This window comes from Hypanus sabinus, chromosome 9 (assembly GCF_030144855.1).
Source record: "Hypanus sabinus isolate sHypSab1 chromosome 9, sHypSab1.hap1, whole genome shotgun sequence".
In the NCBI taxonomy this organism is placed as follows: Eukaryota; Metazoa; Chordata; class Chondrichthyes; order Myliobatiformes; family Dasyatidae; genus Hypanus; species Hypanus sabinus.
In genome coordinates this window covers 107094003-107114058 of record NC_082714.1, presented here as the reverse complement: position 1 = coordinate 107114058, position 20056 = coordinate 107094003, and the positions used below count along the sequence as shown (strand labels likewise).

The window sequence follows — 20056 nt, the reverse complement described above, 5'->3', positions numbered from 1 at the left end:
TTGTTTCTATTTTGTCTATTTAGTGTTCCTTGTTTCACTAAGGCACTTGCGTATGATATGATGGCACAATGATGTATGCCATTTATGTACTTCTTACATATAACACTTAATGAACTATATAAGCAAATAATGCTCAAACAACCTATTTACAATATTACACAAATATTACCAAAATAATAAATATGCTACACTTGTCTTTTCTTTCTTTTTCAAACTTTTTATTGATTTTCATATATAAAAAATAACATAACATAATATTGAATAGATTGTAAATACATTAGGCTTGAAATTGAATTAGTGATAAGATATCAATATCTTATTAAAATATCAGTAAAAAAACATCATATAATAATCAGTCAAACCTATATTGAGTATACATGAAAAAGGATAATCACTAAAAGAGAGAAAAGAAAAAAATATATAAAAAATACAAGAAAAAATATATATTTAAAAAAAAATAAACCTAGACTAACATGGGCAATAATAAAAGTTTATATGTACATGATAGTGTCAAGAACTCCGGAACTCCATACCAGAACAAGGGTAAAAAGAGAAAAGGTCCGGAAGAGGTCAAATTAACTCATATGAAAATGTCGAATAAACGGTCCCCAAGTTTCTTCAAATTTAATTGATGGATCAAAAATAGTACTTCTAATTTTTTCTAAGCTCAAACAAGAGATAGTTTGAAAGAACCACTGAAACGAGGTAGGAGGGTTTACTTCTTTCCAATTTTGTAATATAGACCTTCTAGCCATTAGGGTTGCAAAAGCAATCATTTGTCTAATTAAAGGGGAAAGTCGACTATCATCCTCATTTGGTATACCAAAAATTGCAGTAACAAAATGGGGTTTAAATCAATATTCCAAACTGAGGAAATGATAGCAAATATGTCCTTCCAATAGTTATATAAGGTGGGACATGACCAAAACATGTGGGTCAATGAAGCGACTTCTGAGTGACATCTGTCACATTGAGGCTACACTTGTATAATGGCAAAACAATAACTTGATTGCCACCAAACTGCCACATTGGCAGTGAAAATAAAGTGTGGAATTTCACTTCTCAGATTTCAATTATTTTTGTATATTGCACTTACTAAGATTATCTAAACATATTGTGTGCTTGATACTAGTTGCAGGCTACTGAAAGGTATCAGTGGATTGGTTAAGTGGGTGTAAAAGTGGCAGGTGAATTGGACCCAGAGGCACATCAGATAATTTCTTTTTGAGTAAATAAACAAGGCAAGGGAATATAGTACATGGTAAGTGGAATATACTTGGAAGTATATTCAAGAAACCCATATAATTGAGCCCAACTTAAACAAGACAAGAATCAATTATTTTCTTTTGGTAGCCTTCAAAACTGCATGAAATATAGTATAAATGTGTGTAACTATGCCAATTTGGATATGAGGGCTGAAGAAATTAAGCAAGTTTGCATTTCTCTTACAATCAGAGTGGGGATTTTAGTTTTTGTAAGAGCCTTGGCCATCGATTGCTCTATCCATTGCAATCTGATTAATGATTTTAACAGCTACATTCATATGTAAACCAAACAAAATGTTGTCAGAGCAGGTGAACTATTGAGCTTTTGCCTCTGATGTCCACCTTACTACAGATGCTCAAGAGCCAGTCACCAACTACTCTGCTGGCTCTTAAAAGGATATTTCTCGTTCTTCTGTTTCACAACTGCTCCTGGAAGGTATTTGCAACATTCCCCACTCACATTGCTAGTCAACTGCCATATATTTGGAACTGAAGTGCCAGTTATCAACTCTGCTTTCATATTGCATTGTTCTGCCAGTACTCTTCATGACCTACATTCATAACTATTGTCAGAGAAGCAATTCACAGTATACCAAGCAACCAGAGCCACTTGTCTTGAAGGTGCTGGCTATAAAAATACCATGCATGGCATTAGTACAGTTCATATATTGTGTGCTGGTAGCAGGAGAAAGAAAAATTACCAGCATCATTCCTGGTAATTCTGCATGAAAGCAGGAAACATGGATTTCCAGCAGAAAGCCCTGGATGTTGTTTTCTGGCTTGGTGCAGCCTCTGTGCTCTCTCATTAAGTGCCAAGAGGGTGCCAACATTGTGACAATTAATTCAAGAAGAACAATGATCACCCAAAGCAAACACAGAATACAAAGGCTACTTAAGGGTTCTCTACAAGAAGCTGCTCCTCACACCAAAACTGGAGACTCTGCCAAGATCTATGACTTTGTTCCAGACTTCCTCAGGGCCTAGGTGCTAAAGGGTTTGCAAATTTACCTGCCACCTGCTTAACATAGGAATAAACTGGACTGGGTGTTCTGCAACAAGTGACTTACCCTTATCCCAAAGCTTTTCCACATTACATGGCACAAGTCAGGCAATGACCAATTCCTTTCCACTTGCTTGGACAAGTACAACTCCAACATAGCCGTGGCTGGCATGGCAGTTAGCACCATGTTATTATAGCTTGTGGTATTTCTGAGTTTGAAGTTGAATTTCAGTGCCGTTTGTGAGGAGTTTGTATGTTCTCCCGGTGACCGTGTCGGTTTCCTGTTGGTGCTCTGGTTTTGTCCTGCAGTCCAAAGATGTACCAGATAATAGGTTAATTAGTCATTGCAAATTAGTCTGTGATTAGGCGAGGGTTAAATAGGTGGGTGGCTGGGTGGTGCGGCTTATTGGGCTGGAAGGACCAGTCGACACCGTATCTAAATAAATAAATTATTCAAGAAGCTGAGTACAGTCTCGGACAAAGAAGCCCAATTGATTGGCACTACCTAAAGATTCATTCCCTCCACCACTGATACACAGTGGCTTCTCTAAGGTACAACATATAAAATACATTGCAGTTACTCACATTATCTACTATGATGGCTCCTCCTGAACTTATGACCTCTGCAATGAAGGATAAGGAAAGCAGGTACATGAGTGCATACCTTGGTTGAGAAGAGCAACTCACTATCATCATTTCTAGGGGAGTGAGGGATGGGCAATAAATGTTAAAAATATTAATTGGTGAAATCACGGAGAAAGTGAAGATATTTGCTTTTCCTAGAGAGTAATGAGGCGTAGAACTTGCCTAGTAAATTAAGTGGAACAGAAACTCTCATCACATTTTAAAGAGAGCCCAGGTAAAGATTTGGAGGGGGTATAACAGTTACAGACTGAGTGGGAATAACTCAAATAGCTGATTATTGTAGCTGGCATAGATACATTGAGCAACTGATCTTGCTCTTATGCCTTGCATTTCTATGTTTTGAGAAAAAAAAGGTTAATGCTTTTGAGGACTTTCCGCCTCATCAATCTATTGTTGTCATTCCCCCTTTTTATTTCACTTTCTGTACCTTATTGAATGTATTATTCTAACTTGTTCCTAGTTTACCTCTTTGAGGGAAAAATCAGTTTCAATACCATACACAGTGTGGGAGTGTACACATTGTTAAAGTTGACCTTAGTGGAAATGTTTCAGGAGTTAGTGTGTGACAGGGAATGAATTTCCTCTCCTGTCTGTCTCTGTAAGATTCCTTCGCTCTGGTTAAGGAATACCATACTGCTTACCATACTGATGCCATTATCTGTTCTAATGAGTTGTAGGCTGAAATTACTTTCTAATCAGTACATGTTTTGTTCAGTTCGTAGAAAGTCTGTTGGCAAATGCAAGTTCAATGAATGCCTGGGCATTATTCAGTCATTGGCTATTAAATCCATACCTTTAGGATTGAACCTCTAAGAGTAGTGATGCGGCTGTGAAAGATCAAGCTTATAGAAGACTAAGTTACAGTTTTTGATTTAAAGACCGAATACGGACCCAGATTTATTTAAAGCATGTGCTCATTTCAATCAGACTTTATCAGAACTCTGTGCAATACTCAAATCTGACAACTTTTTCTGAATTAGTTTCCATTTGAATTTCAGTTCTCAAACTGAAATTTTAAATTTTTTGTCTTTTGTATAGTTAATCACTACCTATTTATTGTATTAAATTTCTACCACAAGCAATCTATCTCAGCTTCCTACTGCAGATTTCAATAAACAGCTGTATAACTAAATTGGCTATCTGGTAATTACCTAGTGGTTGCAGTAACACATGCTATGCCCCAATTTTCTACAGACTAAATTAAAATCTTTGGAGCGGTTATTTTGTCAGTGGGCCAGTGTTAGGGTGGTCCGGCTTTGGCTCAACAGGCTTGGCCAAGCGCAGGTGGAGATTCTAATTAAGTAAGAAAGAAAGTTTCTAGTAAGTTTTATTTTTCTGTTAGTACAAAGCTAATGTGCTGAGAATGGATCTGGAGGTAGTAATATGTTCCTTGTGTGAGATGTGGGAATTTTGGGAGACCTCCAGACTCCCTGATAACTATGGGAAAATCTGCAGGTGCTGGAAATCCAAGCAACACACGCAAATTTCTAAAACTTCCAGTAATTGCCCCCCACCTTTACCATTTCCGCATTCCCATTTCCCTCTCTCACCTTATCTGCCCAACACCTCCCTCTGGTGCTCTTCTCCCTTCCATTATCTTCTACCCTCATCTATCATATTTCCACCAGCCCTTTTATCTCTTTCACCAATCAACTTCTCAGCTCTTTATTTTCACCCACCCCACCTCCGATTTCACTAATCACCTATCACCTTGTACAACTTCTTCGTCTCCTCCCACCTTACTGCTCTGACTTCTCATCATTTTTCCAGTTCTAATGAAGGGTCTCTGCCTGAAATGCCGATTGTTTACTCTTTTCCAGAGATGCTGCCTGGCCTGCTGAGTTCCTCCAGCATTTAATGTGTGGCCCCTGATAATTACATCTGCTCAAAGTGCAGATGCAGTTCCTTAGAGTCTGTATTAAGCAACTGGAGCTGCAGTTCATGCAGGAAAATGAGGATGTGATAGGAGCTTCGGGGAGGTAGTCACTCCTAAGTTGAAGGAAGCAGATACCTGGGTGACTGCCAGGAGAGGGAAAGTGAATAGGCAGCCAGTGTAGAGTATCCCTGTGCCTGTCCTCATCAACAATAATTATTCCACTTTGGATACGGTTAGTAAGGGTGGAAACTATTCGGGGAAGCTGTGACCAGGTCTCTGGCACTGAATTTGGCTCTGTGGCTCAGAAGGGAAGGTGGGGAGAAGAGTGTGGTAGTGACAGAGGATTCCATAATTAAAGGAGCAGAAAGCAGATTCTGTGGATGTTAAAAAGACACCCAAATGGTATGTTGCCTCCCAGATCAAGGATGTCTGGGATTGGGTCCATCGCATTCTAAAGGTGGATGGTGAACAGTCTGAAGTCATGGTACATGTTGGTGCCAACTACGTATTGTAGATAAGAAAAGGGAAGATGTCCCAAGTAAATAATAAAGGGAGATAGAATGCTGAAGAGCAGGATCTCTAGGGTGATAACATCTTGCAGTCAGGTTTGCTAGAGTTTTTGGAGAAGGTTTAAACTTATTTTGCCATTTGCTGAGGATGGAGCAGTTGGTGTACTACTAGATGCAGTGTGTAATGAGGCTATGAGGAAGGTCAGGAAGATGCTAGGGAAAAATTACAGTCAATAGTATGGATTAAAGAGTAACGTGGGGGCCAAAATCAAAAAGGGTGATGAATACAGGACTGAAAGTGTTGTATTTGAATGCACGCAGTAAACGGACTGAGGTAGATGCTCTTGAGGGGGTGTTACAGATTGGCAGGAATCGTGTTAAGGGCATCTTTGAGTCGTAGCTGAAAGAAGATCATATTTGAGAGATTTACGTCCAAGGATACACATTGTATCAAAAATACAGGCAGGTAGACAGAGGGATTGGGTGGCTGTATTAGTAAAAAATGAAATCAAATCCCTGGAAAGAGGTGACGTTGGTTTGGAAAATGTAGAATTCTTGTCGGTAGAGTTAAGTAAATGCAGAAAAGAAAACTTAACTCAGATTTTCTCTTCATAGATGCTGTTTGATCCGACAAGTATATTCAGTATTTTCTGTTTTTATTTCAGATTTCCATATATCTTCTATATATATATAAATATAAAAAATTCGAGTTTAAAACTGGGGTTTGGAAAACTGATCCAGTCCATCTTTGGGATACTCTCATCCCTTTATCCTTATTCCCTGATCATTGGTTTATTCTGTTTAAGGGTTGTGAATGAGGTTTGGAAAGGACTTTGTTGTCATCTGTTGAATCACTGAGATCAGTGGACATCATCAATCCAATGTACTTGAACATTATTTGCTGTCTCTGGTCATTTGTTGTATGATATAAACCTGAAACTTGACGTTCCTAATTTTAGACATCTCTAGTGTTAGTTTATGAATTACTGAAGTTCTATATCTTCCTCTTAGGTTCGAAAAACAAGTCAGGCTGCCCTGTTGGTGTTACTGGAACAGGAGCTGATTGACCGAGCTGATGTAGAGCTAAAAGTTTGCCCAGTTCTGCTGGATCTCACGGCTCTTGAAAGTGATGACGATTATAAGATTGAAGCTGTAGCAGTGAGTAATTGGCATACTTCTTGGAGTCTCACATTATTTAAACTAACATATTGCTCCTGACTGTCAACCATGAACTTGCTATTGAAATGAAGTCATCCTGAGTCATTTTTATCTCAACTGTCTGATCATCTGCTTCAGTTTCTTTCCATTTTCATCAGGCAGACTCTCAGACAGTTCTTTCGCTATTAATATGAAATATTATGGGTTAATATGATTCAAATGTTCTGTAGTACATGTCCCTTCCACATCTCTTGACATCATATTTCCACACTAAGCTGATTGATAACCATATTTCCACTACAATAAATTGAATCATTGCCACCAAGTTCTGTTTTGCTCACTTCTCCAGTGTAGACCAAAGTTTAAGGCAGTATCCCTTAAGGAAAGTTTCTCCTTCTTTCTTATAGACTCAACATGATTTATACCAGGAGAGATATTTAAATTGAGCAAAAAATAAAATGCAAGAAGAACTTGGTGCCAGGCAGTATCTATGGAGAAAAATAGACAATTGGTGTTTTGGGTTGAGACTCTTCTAAGGCCATAAGTTAGGCAGTGATCAGCTAGGTACAGAGAGAATCTGTATTTATTGATAAATACCTTTATTGGCTCAGCTCACAAACTCATGAATTTACACAACCTGTGTGCAGACGCACTAGATTTCCCTGATCCTCCATGAACAATCAAAGAAGAGAAAAGGTAATACCTGGGAAAAGGGACTCTACACTGGTCAGGTGTTTCCCATGATCCCGATGTAATCTCCTTGTGAAGTCATCCACTTCTACAGTGGTTGGTCTCCACAGAGTTTTCGCAGCCTGTGATCCAAAAATCCTTCATTCTTTCTTATTCTTTTTGTTATCAGATCCATCTATGATGTTTCAGTTTTGTTGCCTCAAGGTTATTTGACTGACCTGTGTCAGCATCTGACAAGTGGCCCAAGGCAACAAGCTGTATTGGCCCTCCCTTCAGCCTTGTGCCTTAGGTGTGCCCAGATGACCAGAAAACAAGCCAATATTTTACATAATAAAGAACTTCTTATCTAAAAATGGTCTCAGTCAAAAACTCATTGTGTCCATGTTCAGTTGCTCTGATTAAGATATCCCAGAGCAAGAATTTGTTTAAACAGTTCACTAAACGGTGGCGGCAAGGACAGTCTCACAAAATGTCCACCTGCACCCCTGCGACCACCTAATAAGAACAAAGACTTTTGTTTGTTCCCACCATCCCTGCCTCATTCCTGTTCACTGATGTGTACAGTGCCTTAACCCTTTTGAAATCTTCATATTTTATTGGGGGGGGGGGGGAAATCACACTGAAACCTACTGAATGTTCAAAGGACTAGATAGGGTGTCAAGAAGGCAGGATATGGGATTGAGTGGGATCTGGCATCAGCCATGATGGAATGGCTGAACAGACAATGGGTTGAATGGCCTAATTCTGCTCCTATGTCTTATGGTCTAAGTATTCACCCCCCCCCCTCAAGTCAGTGTTTAGTACAGGCAGTCCCCGGGTTACATACGAGTTCTGTTCCTGAGTCCATCTTTAAGTCGGATTGGTACGTAAGTCAAAACAAGTACATTCGGTATTATTTAGCGTCAGTTAGTCAAATGTTTGTCTTAGTATATAGTATATATTTTACCTTTCCATGCATATAAAACACTTAAGAAACATATGTATTCCAATAATTAAACAATTGATTTGCTTAGTAATAATTGTAGCTTTCATCGGGGCAGGGCCTTTCACACGCTCCATTATTCTCACTTTATCTGTTATCCTTTAAAATTGTTCCGATCGTTGACCGACTGTAGCCTAACGCTTTTCTAATGACCGATGGCATTTCACCTCTTTCCAAATGCTTTATTATTTCCACTTTATTTTCAATCACGATCGTTTCCTATCAATGGAAAAGAAACACTGCGGGCGGCAGGTCCCAAGCTGCACTGGCTCCCGAGGTCCGCTGGATCCTAAGGACCACTGCACTGAACCAGGCTAAATGGGACAAGTGGAGGCAGTGCTGGGTTTGGGTATTTGATCATCCACAATATTCCACGTGGGAATTTAAACTGGAGGTGACTGGTTTTTTTTATGAGGTCGAGTTGCGAGCTTGAAATCAACCCAGCACGGATACGGGAGTCACTGGATCGACATCAACCCACCACGGGAGTGGTCTATCACTGGATCGAACTCGGAAATCTCCGTTCTCCAGCCCGGCACTGATCTCACTGTGCCACCAGCCGACCGGAACGGGGGCGGGGTCAGGGTGAACCTTACTAAGAAAAATTTAAGCCAAATACAAAGTTAAACACTCGACACAGTGTCAACGGCAATGACTTAAAATGGCGGACAGCGTCGTGATCCGACTTAAAATGGCGGACGGCGTTCTCCTTCCTCGGTTCGTAAATATGAGTTGTCCATAAGTTGGACATTCATAACTTGGGGACTACCTATACATGCACCTTCAGCTGCAATTACAGCAGTGAGACTGTGGTTAGGTCTCTATTAGCTTTGCACATTTCGACACTGCAGTTTTTCCCCATTCTTCTTTACAAAACTGTTCAAGCTCTGTCAGATTGCATAGGGATCATGAGTAAATACCCCTTTTTAAGTCAAGCCACAAATTTCAATTGGATTGAGGTCTGGACTCTGACTTGGTCACTCCAGGACATTAACATTGTTTTTAAGCCATTCCGTTTTAGCTTTGGCTTTATGCTTGGGATCATTGTCTTGCTGGCAAACAAATCTTCTCCCAAGTCGCAATTCTCTTGCAGACTGCATCAGGTTTTCCTCCAGGATTTTCTTGTATTCTGCTGCATTCATTTTACTCCCTACCTTCACAAGCCTTCCAGGGTCTGCTGCAGTGAAGCATCCCCACAGCATGCTTCACGGTAGGGGTGGTGTGTTTTTGCTGATGTGCATAGCATTCAGTCTGGTTCAATTTTATTTTCAACAGACCATAGAACCTTCTTTCAGCTGACTTCTGAGTCTCCTACATGCCTTCTGGCAAGCTGTAGATGAGATTTCATGTGAGTTTTTTCAACAGTGGCTTTTTCTTTGCCACTCTCCCATAAAGTTGTGACTGGTCAAACACCCATCTCTTCGTGTTCTCCCTCACTATTCCCCTTTTTTGCACGGTCACTCAGATTTTGAGGGCGGCCTGTTCTCGGCAGATTTACAGCTGTGCCATATTCTTTCCATTTCTTGATGATTTGACTCAACTGTATTCCAAGGAATACTCAGTGACTTGGAAATTTTCTTGAATCCATCTCCTGACTTATGCTTTTCAATAACCTTTTCGCAGAGTTGCTTGGAGCATTCTTTTGTCTTCATGGTGTAGTTTTTGCCAGGATACTGACTCACCAGCAGTTGGACCTTCCAGATACAGGTGTATTTTTACTACAATCAATTGAAGCAGCTTGACTGCACACTAGCGATCTCCATGTAACTAATTATGTGACTTCTAAAACCAATTGGCTGAACCAGTGATAGCTTGGTCTATTATATTAAAGGGGGTAAATACCTTTGTAATCAATTATTTTGTATTTTTATACATAATTAATTTAGATCACTTTGTGGAGATCTCTTTTCACCTTGATGTAAAAGAGTCATTTCTGTTGATCAGTGTCAAAAAAGCCAAATTAAATCCACTCTTTCAATGTTGGAAAACAATAAAACATGAAAACTTCCGGGGGGGGGGGGCGCGTGAATACTTTTTATAGGCACTGTAGATTCTACTTCTTTCTGGCCAGCAAAACGCAGTTGCATACGTAGGCCATTTAGCCCATCAAGTCTGCTTTGCCATTTGACTATGACTGATTTATTTTTCCCTCTAAACCCCATTTTCCTGCTTTCTCACTGTAACCTTTGAGAGACCCTTAGTAATCAAAGGCCCATTAACTTCTGCTTTAAATATACCCTATGAATTGGCCTCCACAACCATCTGTGGCAATGAATTTCATAGTTTACCACCTTCTGGCTAAATAAATTCCTCCTGATCTGTGTTCTAAAGAACTGTATTTGTATTCTGAGGCTGTGCCCTCTGGTCCTAGGCTTTCCACTACTAGAAACATCCTCTCCTCATGACTCCAGACCTTTTTGTATTTGGTAAGTTTCAATGAGATCCTTTTCCTCAGTCTTCTAAACTCTAACAAATTAAGAGCTACCAAACTCTCCTCATACAGTATGTTAACACTTTCATCCTTGGAATTATTCTCCTAAACCTCATTTGGAGCCTCTCCAATGCCTGCACATCTTCCTTAGATATGAGACCTGAAACTGCTCACAGTTGGTTTGCCATATAGAGCTTCAGCATTGCATCCCCACTGTTATATTTTATCCTGCTACTGCCTGAAAGGAGTTTGTATATTTTGGCCTTCATCATGTCAGTTTCCTTTGGGTGCTCCCATTTTCTCTCATGTTTCAAAGACATACGGTTAGTGTTCATAATTTGCAGTATACTGTATTATTGTTGGAAATGCGGTGACACTTGCAGGCTGCCTGGCACAATCCTCATTGATTCAATTGATGTAAGTGAGGCTTTTCAGCGTATGTTTGATGTTTCGATGTGCATGTGACAAATAAGGCTAATGTTTATCCTTCAACTTCTTTTGCCGAGACCCTTCTTCAGGACTGAAAAGAAAGGGGGAAGATGCCAGAATAAAAAGTTGGTTGGGGTGTGGAAATAGCTAGAGATGACAGGTGAAGCTAGGTGGGTGGGAAAGGTGAAGAGTTGGAGAAGAAGGAATCTGATAGGAGAGGAGAGTGAACTATAGGAGGAAGAGAAGAAGGGGGGCACCAGGGCGAGACTGGTGAGGAGAAGAGATAAGAGGCCAGAGAGGAATAGAAGAAAGGGAAAGAGGAGGGAAATTTTTACCAGAAGGAGAAACTGATGTTCATGCTACCCAGGTTGGAAGTTTCCCAGACAGAGTATGAGGTGTTGCTCCTCCACCTTGAGAGTGGCCTCATCATGGCAAAACAGGATGCCATAGACTGACATGTCAGAATGGGAATGGGGGCAGGGTTTTAAGTGGTTGGCTACCGGGAAATTCCACTCTTGGCAGATGGAACGGAAGTGCTCGACAAAGCAGTTCTCCAATTTATATCGGGTTTCACTAATGTAGAGAAGATTCCCACCTCTCCCACCCTTTCTCCTGTAAAAGTGTTCGTTCATCTCTGCTGTACCTGTCTGTAGAATGAAGCTTTTATTTCTTCAAAGAACGGGGATTCCCATCTTCCATCGTTTATGCTTCCCTCACCTGCATCTCCTCCATTTGCCAGATATGCACTCACCCCATCTTCCTGCCACCTTAACAGGGTTTAGAACTCCTCTTTTCCTCACCTACCACCCCATGATCCTCTGCATTCTGACTAATTATTTCCTCCCTTACCTTCATTCAGGGCCCCACTTCAATCATTAATCTGTTTTGATTCATCTACTGTATTTGGTGCAACTGACGCAGCCTCCTCTACCTTGGTGAAACTCAACGCAAGTTGAGGGACCGCTTTGTCGAGCACGTCCACTCAATCCGCCAAGACCAGAATTTCCTGATGGCCAACCATTTTAATTCCTGTCCCCATTCCCATTCCGACATGTCAGTTGTCTCTTTTGCCATGAGGAGGCCATTCTCAGGGTGGAGAGGTAACACCTCTTATTCCATCAGGGTAGCCTCCAACTTGATGGCATGAACATCGATATCTCCTTCTGGTAAAAATTTCCTTTCCCCTTTTCTTTTCTTCTCATTTGCCTATCACTTGCCCTTTGTAACCCCCTCCTTCCCCTTTTCCCACGGTCCATTCTCCTCTCCTATCAGATTCCTTCTTCTCAAAAAAAAGGGAAATAAATAAATAAATAAATAAATAAATAAATAAAAGATTCCTTCTTCTCTGTCTCTTTACCTTTCCCACTCTCTGAACTTCACTTATCATCTTCTAGCTTGTGCTCCTTCCCCTCCCCACTCTTTTTTATTCTGGTATCATTCCCCTCCTTTTCCGATCCTGAAGAAAGGTTTTGGACTGGAACATTAACTGTTTATTAATTTCCATAGATACTGCCTGACCTGCTGAATTCCTCCAGCATTTTATGTATGTTGCTTTGGATTTCCAGCATCTGCAGAATCTCTTGTGTTTATAATCTTTATCTTTAATCTTTAGTCCTCTTGAAATCAATCTAGCATTCCATTTATCTTATTGAGGACTCAGCTTACAAGTTTACTTTAGAGAAACCTGCAACAATGTACATCTTTATTCCTTCTGTACTCCCTACATTATATTCCTTCTGCCACATCTTTGTCCATTGTCCCATCCCATTCAAGTCCTTCTGCAGCAAATCTTGCTTCCTCAACTATTGTATCAACTACGAACATGGCCACAAAGCGATCAAGTCCATCTTCTATATCATTAACAGATAATGTGAAAGTGCCTGACCCAACCCTGACCCTGTGAAACACCACTAGTCAACGGCAGCCAACCATAAAAACCTGCCTTTCTTCTCGGTCTTTGCCTTCTGCTAATCTTCCCTACATGCTGGTGCTTTTCTTGAAATACTATGGGCTCCAATCTTTTTTAGCAAACTTATGTGTGACATCTTGTCAAAGGCCTTCTGAAAACCTAAGTACACAAAATCCACTATGACTCACCTATGTCTATCCTGCTTGTTATAAAATCCAACAGATTTGTGAGGCAAGATTTCTCCTTAAGGAAACTATGCTGACTTTACCCAGGACATATTTAGGGAGTGGTGTTTCCGAAAGGTAGCATCTATTATTAAGGACCTCCAGTGTCCAGGGTATGCCCTATTCTCACTGCTACCATCAGGTAGGAGATACAGAAGCCTTAAGGCACACACTCAGCGATTCAGGAACAGCTTCTTCCCCTCTGCCATCCGATTCCTAAATAGACATTGAACCTTTGGACACTACCTCACTTTTTTTTTAATATACAGTATTTCTGTTTTTGCACATAAAAAAAACTATTCAATATGGATAATTAATTTGTTTATTATATTTTATTTATTATTATTATTATTATTATTATTATTTTCTCTCTCTGCTAGGTTATGTATTGCATTGTACCACTGCTGCTAAGTTAACACATTTCACGTCAGATGCTGGTGATGATAATGCTGATTCTGATTCTGATGTGCCTCCATCTACCCTGCAACCTAATTCTTAATAATGGATACCAACATCTTCCCAATCACTGAAGTCGAGGCTAACTGGCCCTTAATATTCTTTCTTTTGTCTCCCTTCGTTCTGAAAGAGTGGAGTGACAATAGTAATTTTCAAATCCTCCAGAACCATTCCAGAATCTAGTAATTCTTGAAAGATTACTAATTCTCTTCACATGCTCTTCAGTTACCTCTTTGAGAACACTGGGGTGTAGTCCACCTGGTCCAAATGACTTATCCCCCTTCAGACCTTTCAGTTTCCCAAACACCTTCTCCTTAGAAATAGCAACCACATTCACTTTTGATCCCCACCCCCCCCAGCCAATTCTCCTGAATTTCTGGCATGGTGCATGCGTTCTCCACAGTAATAACTGATGCAGAATACTTATTCAGTTTGTCTGCCATTTCTTTGTTGTTCATTACTACTTCTCCAGTTCAATTTCTGTAGTCCGATCCCCATTGTTGCTTCTCCTTTACTCTTTATATATTTGAGAAAAGTTTGGTATCCTTTTTTATATTATTAGCTATCTTATCTTCATATTTAATCTTTTTTGCCCAAGAATTTTCATACAACAGCATGCTACAGCACAGAAATGGGCCATATGGCCCAGTTAGTCCATACTGACCTTATCTTCAGCCTAGCCCTCCATTGCCCTCCTACCCACATACCTATTTAAATTTCTTTTAACTGTTATAAATGAACTCGCATCTTCTACTTCCACTGGTAGCTCTTTCCACACTTGCATCACTCTGAATGAAGAAGTTTCTCCTCAGACTTCCTTTAGATATTTCACCCTTCACCCTAAACCTATGACGTCTAGTTCTAGTCTCATCCAACCTGAGGTGAATCAGAATCAGGTTTATTATCACCAGCATGTGTCACGAAACTTGTTAACTTAGCAGCAGCAGTTCAATGCAATACATAATATAGAAGAGAAAAAACCAAAATAAAATAATAATAAATAAATAATTCAGTTACAGTATATCGAATAGATTAAAAATCATGCAAAAAGCAGAAATAATATATATTAAAAAAGTGAGGTAGTGTCCAAGGAATCATCGGATGGCAGAGGGGAAGAAGCTGTTCCTGAATTGCTGAGTGTGTGCCTTCAGGCTTCTGTACCTCCTACCTGATGGTAACAGTGAGAAAAGGGCATGCCCTGGGTGCTGGAGGTCCTCGATGGACGCTTCTGTTATGGAACACCGCATCTTGAAGATGTCCTGGGTACTTTGTAGGCTGCTACCCAAGATGGAGCCGACTAAATTTACAACCTTCTGCAGCTTCTTTTGGTCTTCCACACCCCCCCCCCCCCCCAATACACCTCCATACCAGACAGTGATGCAGCCTGTCAGAATCCTCTCCACGGTACATCTATAGAAGTTTTTGAGTGTATTTGTTGACATACCAAATCTCTTGAAACTCCTAAGTATAGTCGCTGTCTTGGCTTCTTTATAACTGCATCGATATGTTGGGACCAGGTTAGGTCCTCAGAGATCTTGACGCCCAGGAACTTGAAACTGCTCAGTCTCTCCACTTCTGATCCCTTTATGAGGATTGGTATGTGTTCCTTCGTCTTATCCTTCTGGAAGTCCACAATCAGCTCTTTCATCTTACTGATGTTGAGTGCCAGGTTGTTGCTGTGACACCAAAAGGCTACATGCATTTACTCTTATCTATACCTTTATTTCATTTCTCAGGAAGGAATAAAAATAACTTCATTTTTGGAAACAAACTAGATTCAGGTGTTCAAAAACATGCACTACTGGACAAAACTCGTTCACTGGTTCTAGTCAGGTAACTAAAACTGAAGTACTTGAATTCAATTGTAAATTATTGTTTTGAATTAATAATTGGATTTTTAGCATAAATTGGATGATCAAGATTCAGAGTTAGATACTGTGTACAGCATGGAAACACAAAATTCAGCTCACCATGTCCATGATGACCAGTGGAGACCATTCCACACCGATCCCATCTCACTGCACTTCACCCATATTCTTCTACTGTATGTGTAAGTGATTTAAATACTCATCCAGAGACTACATAAATGCTGTTGGTAACCTTACTTCAACCACTCTCTCAGGCAATGCATTCTAGAACGGCTATGCAACTGATTTATTCAGTTTCTACATCCACAGTGTTTCTTGCAGGTTAGTTCACAGCCTGATCTGACAACCGATTCTTTTTCCTCAGATCATTTGTAAAATGGCCTCCATACTGACCGGTGAAATAACTGAGCGTCTGCTACTATTTCGATTTTGCGAACTGTGCACTGATGGCAAGCTGTTCCATGTTCGTAAGGTAAACAGAATTTTAACTTGCCCTTTTCCATTCTAGTTGGTTTGACAGCATCTTGTTTATCAACTTGTGATCAAGTATTAATGGAAACTTGTCAAAAATCTTGTTTTTAATATCAACTTCTTGAATAGTTGATGAATTTGTCAGCATTTAAAGAAAGAAAAGATAATTTAGTAGGATTTGGAGAAGGTTTAACTTGGACTCCAGATTTTCATCATTTGCATTTCTATCACCTTGCAATACTTCAAGCCCTCTGGTGATCATTTATGAAATTGCAAAGACAAATTGTGTAGCTGATTGTTGTTTTGACTATGTTAAAGGAGTATTCAGTCCAGCCTGTCCAATTGGAGAGGATGCTTGAGCTTTTGTGTGACAATAAAACCTCTTTCTATTTCTCAAGGTATGTGCAACTAATTTTGGAGATATTTGTAATGCAGTTGGCCAGGAAGCAACTGAAAAGTACATGGTATGTAGATCGCTACTTTCATTCCTCTCACTTTCACTAGTAAGTGCAAGTAATTTATTAGTGTCCACCTTCCCTGCAGGTTAAAAAAAATAATTGTGAGTCTGTGCTCCTCTCCAAGTGGTCTATCACTGAAGAAGTAGATGGTGCCAGTTTTCATATCTAACACTACTGCAGCTAGAATAATGGGATCTTGTAATACATACAGTAGTTGGATTTCAAAATACACTATTGAATTTGATGCAATTTAAAATTTTAACTGACCTTGTAAATTTGTGGTTAAGTGGCTTTTAAGGCCACTCAGACTTGGGAAAACAATTGTTTGTTGACAAGGAATAATTCAGCATTTAGATATCTTTTGTTTAGAATTTCCTGATTGTTTGCTGGTTTGACAGACCTGTCTGTCTTTACTCCTATTCATCCACAAAATGTCCCACTGACTGAGCTGAACAGAAAATACTGGCTAACTGCCTTTTTTTCCTAAACGTTAAATGTCTCACACAAAATTCTACTTGATTTTAGATCCCCAGGTTCTTCCAGCTGTGCTCGGACAATGTCTGGGGCATTCGGAAAGCATGTGCAGAGTGCTTCATGGCAGTGTCCTGTTCTGTTTCACCTGAGGTGCGCAGGGCTAAACTCTCCCCACTCTTCATTAATCTCATCAGTGACCCTTCCAGATGGGTAAGGATCACAGTGATTAAATGACAATATCTGGTTTTAGAGAGTATTACTAGAGAAGAGATTTCCAGGTAGTCTGAAGCAGCTTTTCAAGCTTTAGTTAGCCTTTGTGCTCTAATGTAATGTGACTGCATGATTGCATTATAACCTGCATAACCTGCTATCGCCATGTCATGCACCCACTGTGAAGGAGATCAATGGGCCAACTTTGGGATTTTGTACAACCAGTTATAATGCTACTAATTGGGTTAAGTCCACATACTTTTAACTGTAAAAATTTGGGAGTAGATACTTATCCTATATGTGTTTTTCCTCCACTAAATCTGAGGTAACTTTTGCAGAGTTCAAATGGGTACTGTGGTGTTGATCGCAGTCTGATTAAATGAGTCTGCAAAGAAATTTTACTTGACCCATTTCGGTCCTGCAGCCAAACTGATTTAGCTGTTTTATGATTCCGTGATTCGCGTAACACGACGCGCACTTACGCATGTAATTGTAAACTTCATCTTCTAAATCTGAAGAGTGCACTAACAAAATGAAACCCGTTTACTGAAACTTTGTTGACCCTGCCAGGTCCGCCAAGCTGCGTTCCAGTCTCTAGGTCCATTTATCTCCACTTTTGCCAATCCATCTAGTGCTGGCCTGTATATCAAGGAGGATGGTACACTGAGCATTAGACAGCTGGACAATAGCGTTGCAGATGTCAGGTATGCATGCAGATCAGATAGTACTTAAACTGTGGCTTTAGGTGGGTAGATTGCTCATGCTTGCTTGCTGCTTACCCAGAAAGCTGTACTCTGATTAACCATTGGACACTCATGAATGAAGGACAATCCAAGTTTACTAAAATATTTCAACTTTTTATTTGTCTCTGCTAAATAAAATTACACTTTTAAATAATAGAACTCACTTTCCATCTAACACTGCCCAATTACCATACTTTTAAAAGTCTTAATGAAGGGTCTCAGCCTGAATCATTGACCATTTACTTCCCTCCATAGATTCTCCCCGAATTGCTGAGTTCCTCCAGCATCTTGTGTGTGTTGCTTTCTTTTATTGAGCTGAAAATATTTGAAATAGAATTATTTTGACTTTTAGAAGACATTGTATATTGGCCCATGGATTTCTCATTTCTACAGACACCCCCCCCCCCAAAATGTCTCCAAGGTGCATGTAAGCCATTTGCACTAATGTGATTGAAAAAGGCTCTTTGAATGCTTTCTTTAGCAGCCTCTCTGATTCACCCTCCTCTAATGAAATTGCTGCTGCTTCCTCCCTCAAAACATAGTGTCTGAACATTTTTATCACACAGGCACCAGTAGAATGATAATCATTTCTACCAGTTTATGGTACATCACACTGGTTCTCTAATTGTGTTATATCTTTGTCTCCAGCATCTTTGTTAAACAAACTGGATATTCTGCACTGCTTTCTTGGGTCTTTTATTTATACAGCTTATATTGAGAAAACTTTTTATTAAGTTGTGTATAATACAAGAAAATATTGCTTATTGACTGCTCTCCTTCTACAATAGGTAAAATCCCATCCAGAGTAACTTTGTTTCAACTCAGATCAAATTATATTTTCAATCATAATCAAACTGCCCACATCAAGTTGTATTTTTCCATATAATATCAGTCTTGAGACCATTTCCTGGAATCTTTTGAGTGTTTTGAACATCTTGTGTGGCCGATGAGTGCTTTGTTTAGCATCTGCTCTGCTCTGTTGCAGATATAAAGAAACTGACTAGCTGCAGTAAAATAGGAAGCTTCTTTTTGTCTAACCCAGCTAATCTGGTATATTCCTTCTGAAAGCAAACTAGAATGAATACACTAGCAGGTAGAACAGAAAGTAGTTGCTCAGATCTAACTGGACAAGAGCCTGGCAAAGGAACAAACCAGAAATGACAATCCTTTTATAGTAAAAGGACACAAATCTTCAATGAAAAATCAGCCTCTGCTAAGTGGCTGAACCCGTGATTGAAGAGTCAATGCTACTTGGGTGAAGTGATGGGCAAGTGGTGACTGGAGAAAGATGAGGATGGTAATGGAGCTAACCTAGGAGGAGGAAGAGTTTTTGAAAAATGGCAGAAAGTATGCTCCACATTTCAGATAAATAGTTGTAAGTAATGTTATATATCAATTAGGCACAAGTGAGAATCTACTTCCTATCTTTTAGAAGGTGCTATTGAAACTAATCGATATTTGTACATTATTTCCTTTTCTGAACTGTTTATAAAATTGTCCATTTTTCTTAAGCTTGCCATTCTTATATGTGTTGAAGATATTTCATTGTTATAACCATATACCATATAACAATCACAGCACGGAAACAGGCCATCTTGGCCCTCCTAGTCCGTCCGTGCCGAATAATTTGATTTTATCTAGTAATTGCAAGTTTTTCCTCTGTCTCTGTCTAACTATACATATGAGAACACCGCTGAAGTCTTGCAGCATCTGTTTTAACTTGTTTTCAGCGCAGCTCAAAATTCTCGAGCTCTTATCCATGGTTTTATGTTCTTTAACAAACTCTGGTACTTTATTCTTACCTGCTACTTCCTGATTTATCTTCTCACTTCTTTATGGTATGGGACTGTCATGAACTTTTATTGTGTTTCTTAATTTTAAAAACATTGAATCATCCCTCGCACAACACACACAAAGTGCTGGAGGAGCTCGGCAAGTCAGGCAGCATCTATAGAAGGGAATAAACAGTTAACGTTTATTCCTTTCCATAGATGTTGAGTTCCTTCAGCATTTCGTATGTGTACCTCAGGATTTCCAGCATCTGCAGAATCTCTTGTGTTTCTGAATCATTGCTTTCTGTAGCATCACTGCAAATGATCTGTATCACTATCTGTAGGAAAAATTGTACATACACAGAATTGCACAGGGAATTGAAAAAAATTTGTTAAGTCTTCCAACTCTTCAGCTTCCTATGCTTTTTTTAAGTGTTTGAAATATCTAGAATGTAATTTGCCATACAGTATACTAAATAAACATTT

At 39.6% G+C, this 20056-nt stretch overlaps 1 protein-coding gene across 1 annotated transcript in view; it reads left to right on the top strand.

The window, feature by feature from the left end:
* ppp4r1l (protein phosphatase 4, regulatory subunit 1-like) overlaps positions 1–20056 on the top strand; it is an 89396-nt gene that overhangs the window by 32201 nt on the left and 37139 nt on the right. Inside the window, exons 6-10 of the mRNA XM_059980371.1 lie at positions 6307–6453; positions 15807–15914; positions 16312–16377; positions 16897–17055; positions 17626–17759. Coding sequence (XP_059836354.1) covers positions 6307–6453; positions 15807–15914; positions 16312–16377; positions 16897–17055; positions 17626–17759 — 614 coding nt within the window. The remainder of the gene's footprint in view (positions 1–6306; positions 6454–15806; positions 15915–16311; positions 16378–16896; positions 17056–17625; positions 17760–20056) is intronic.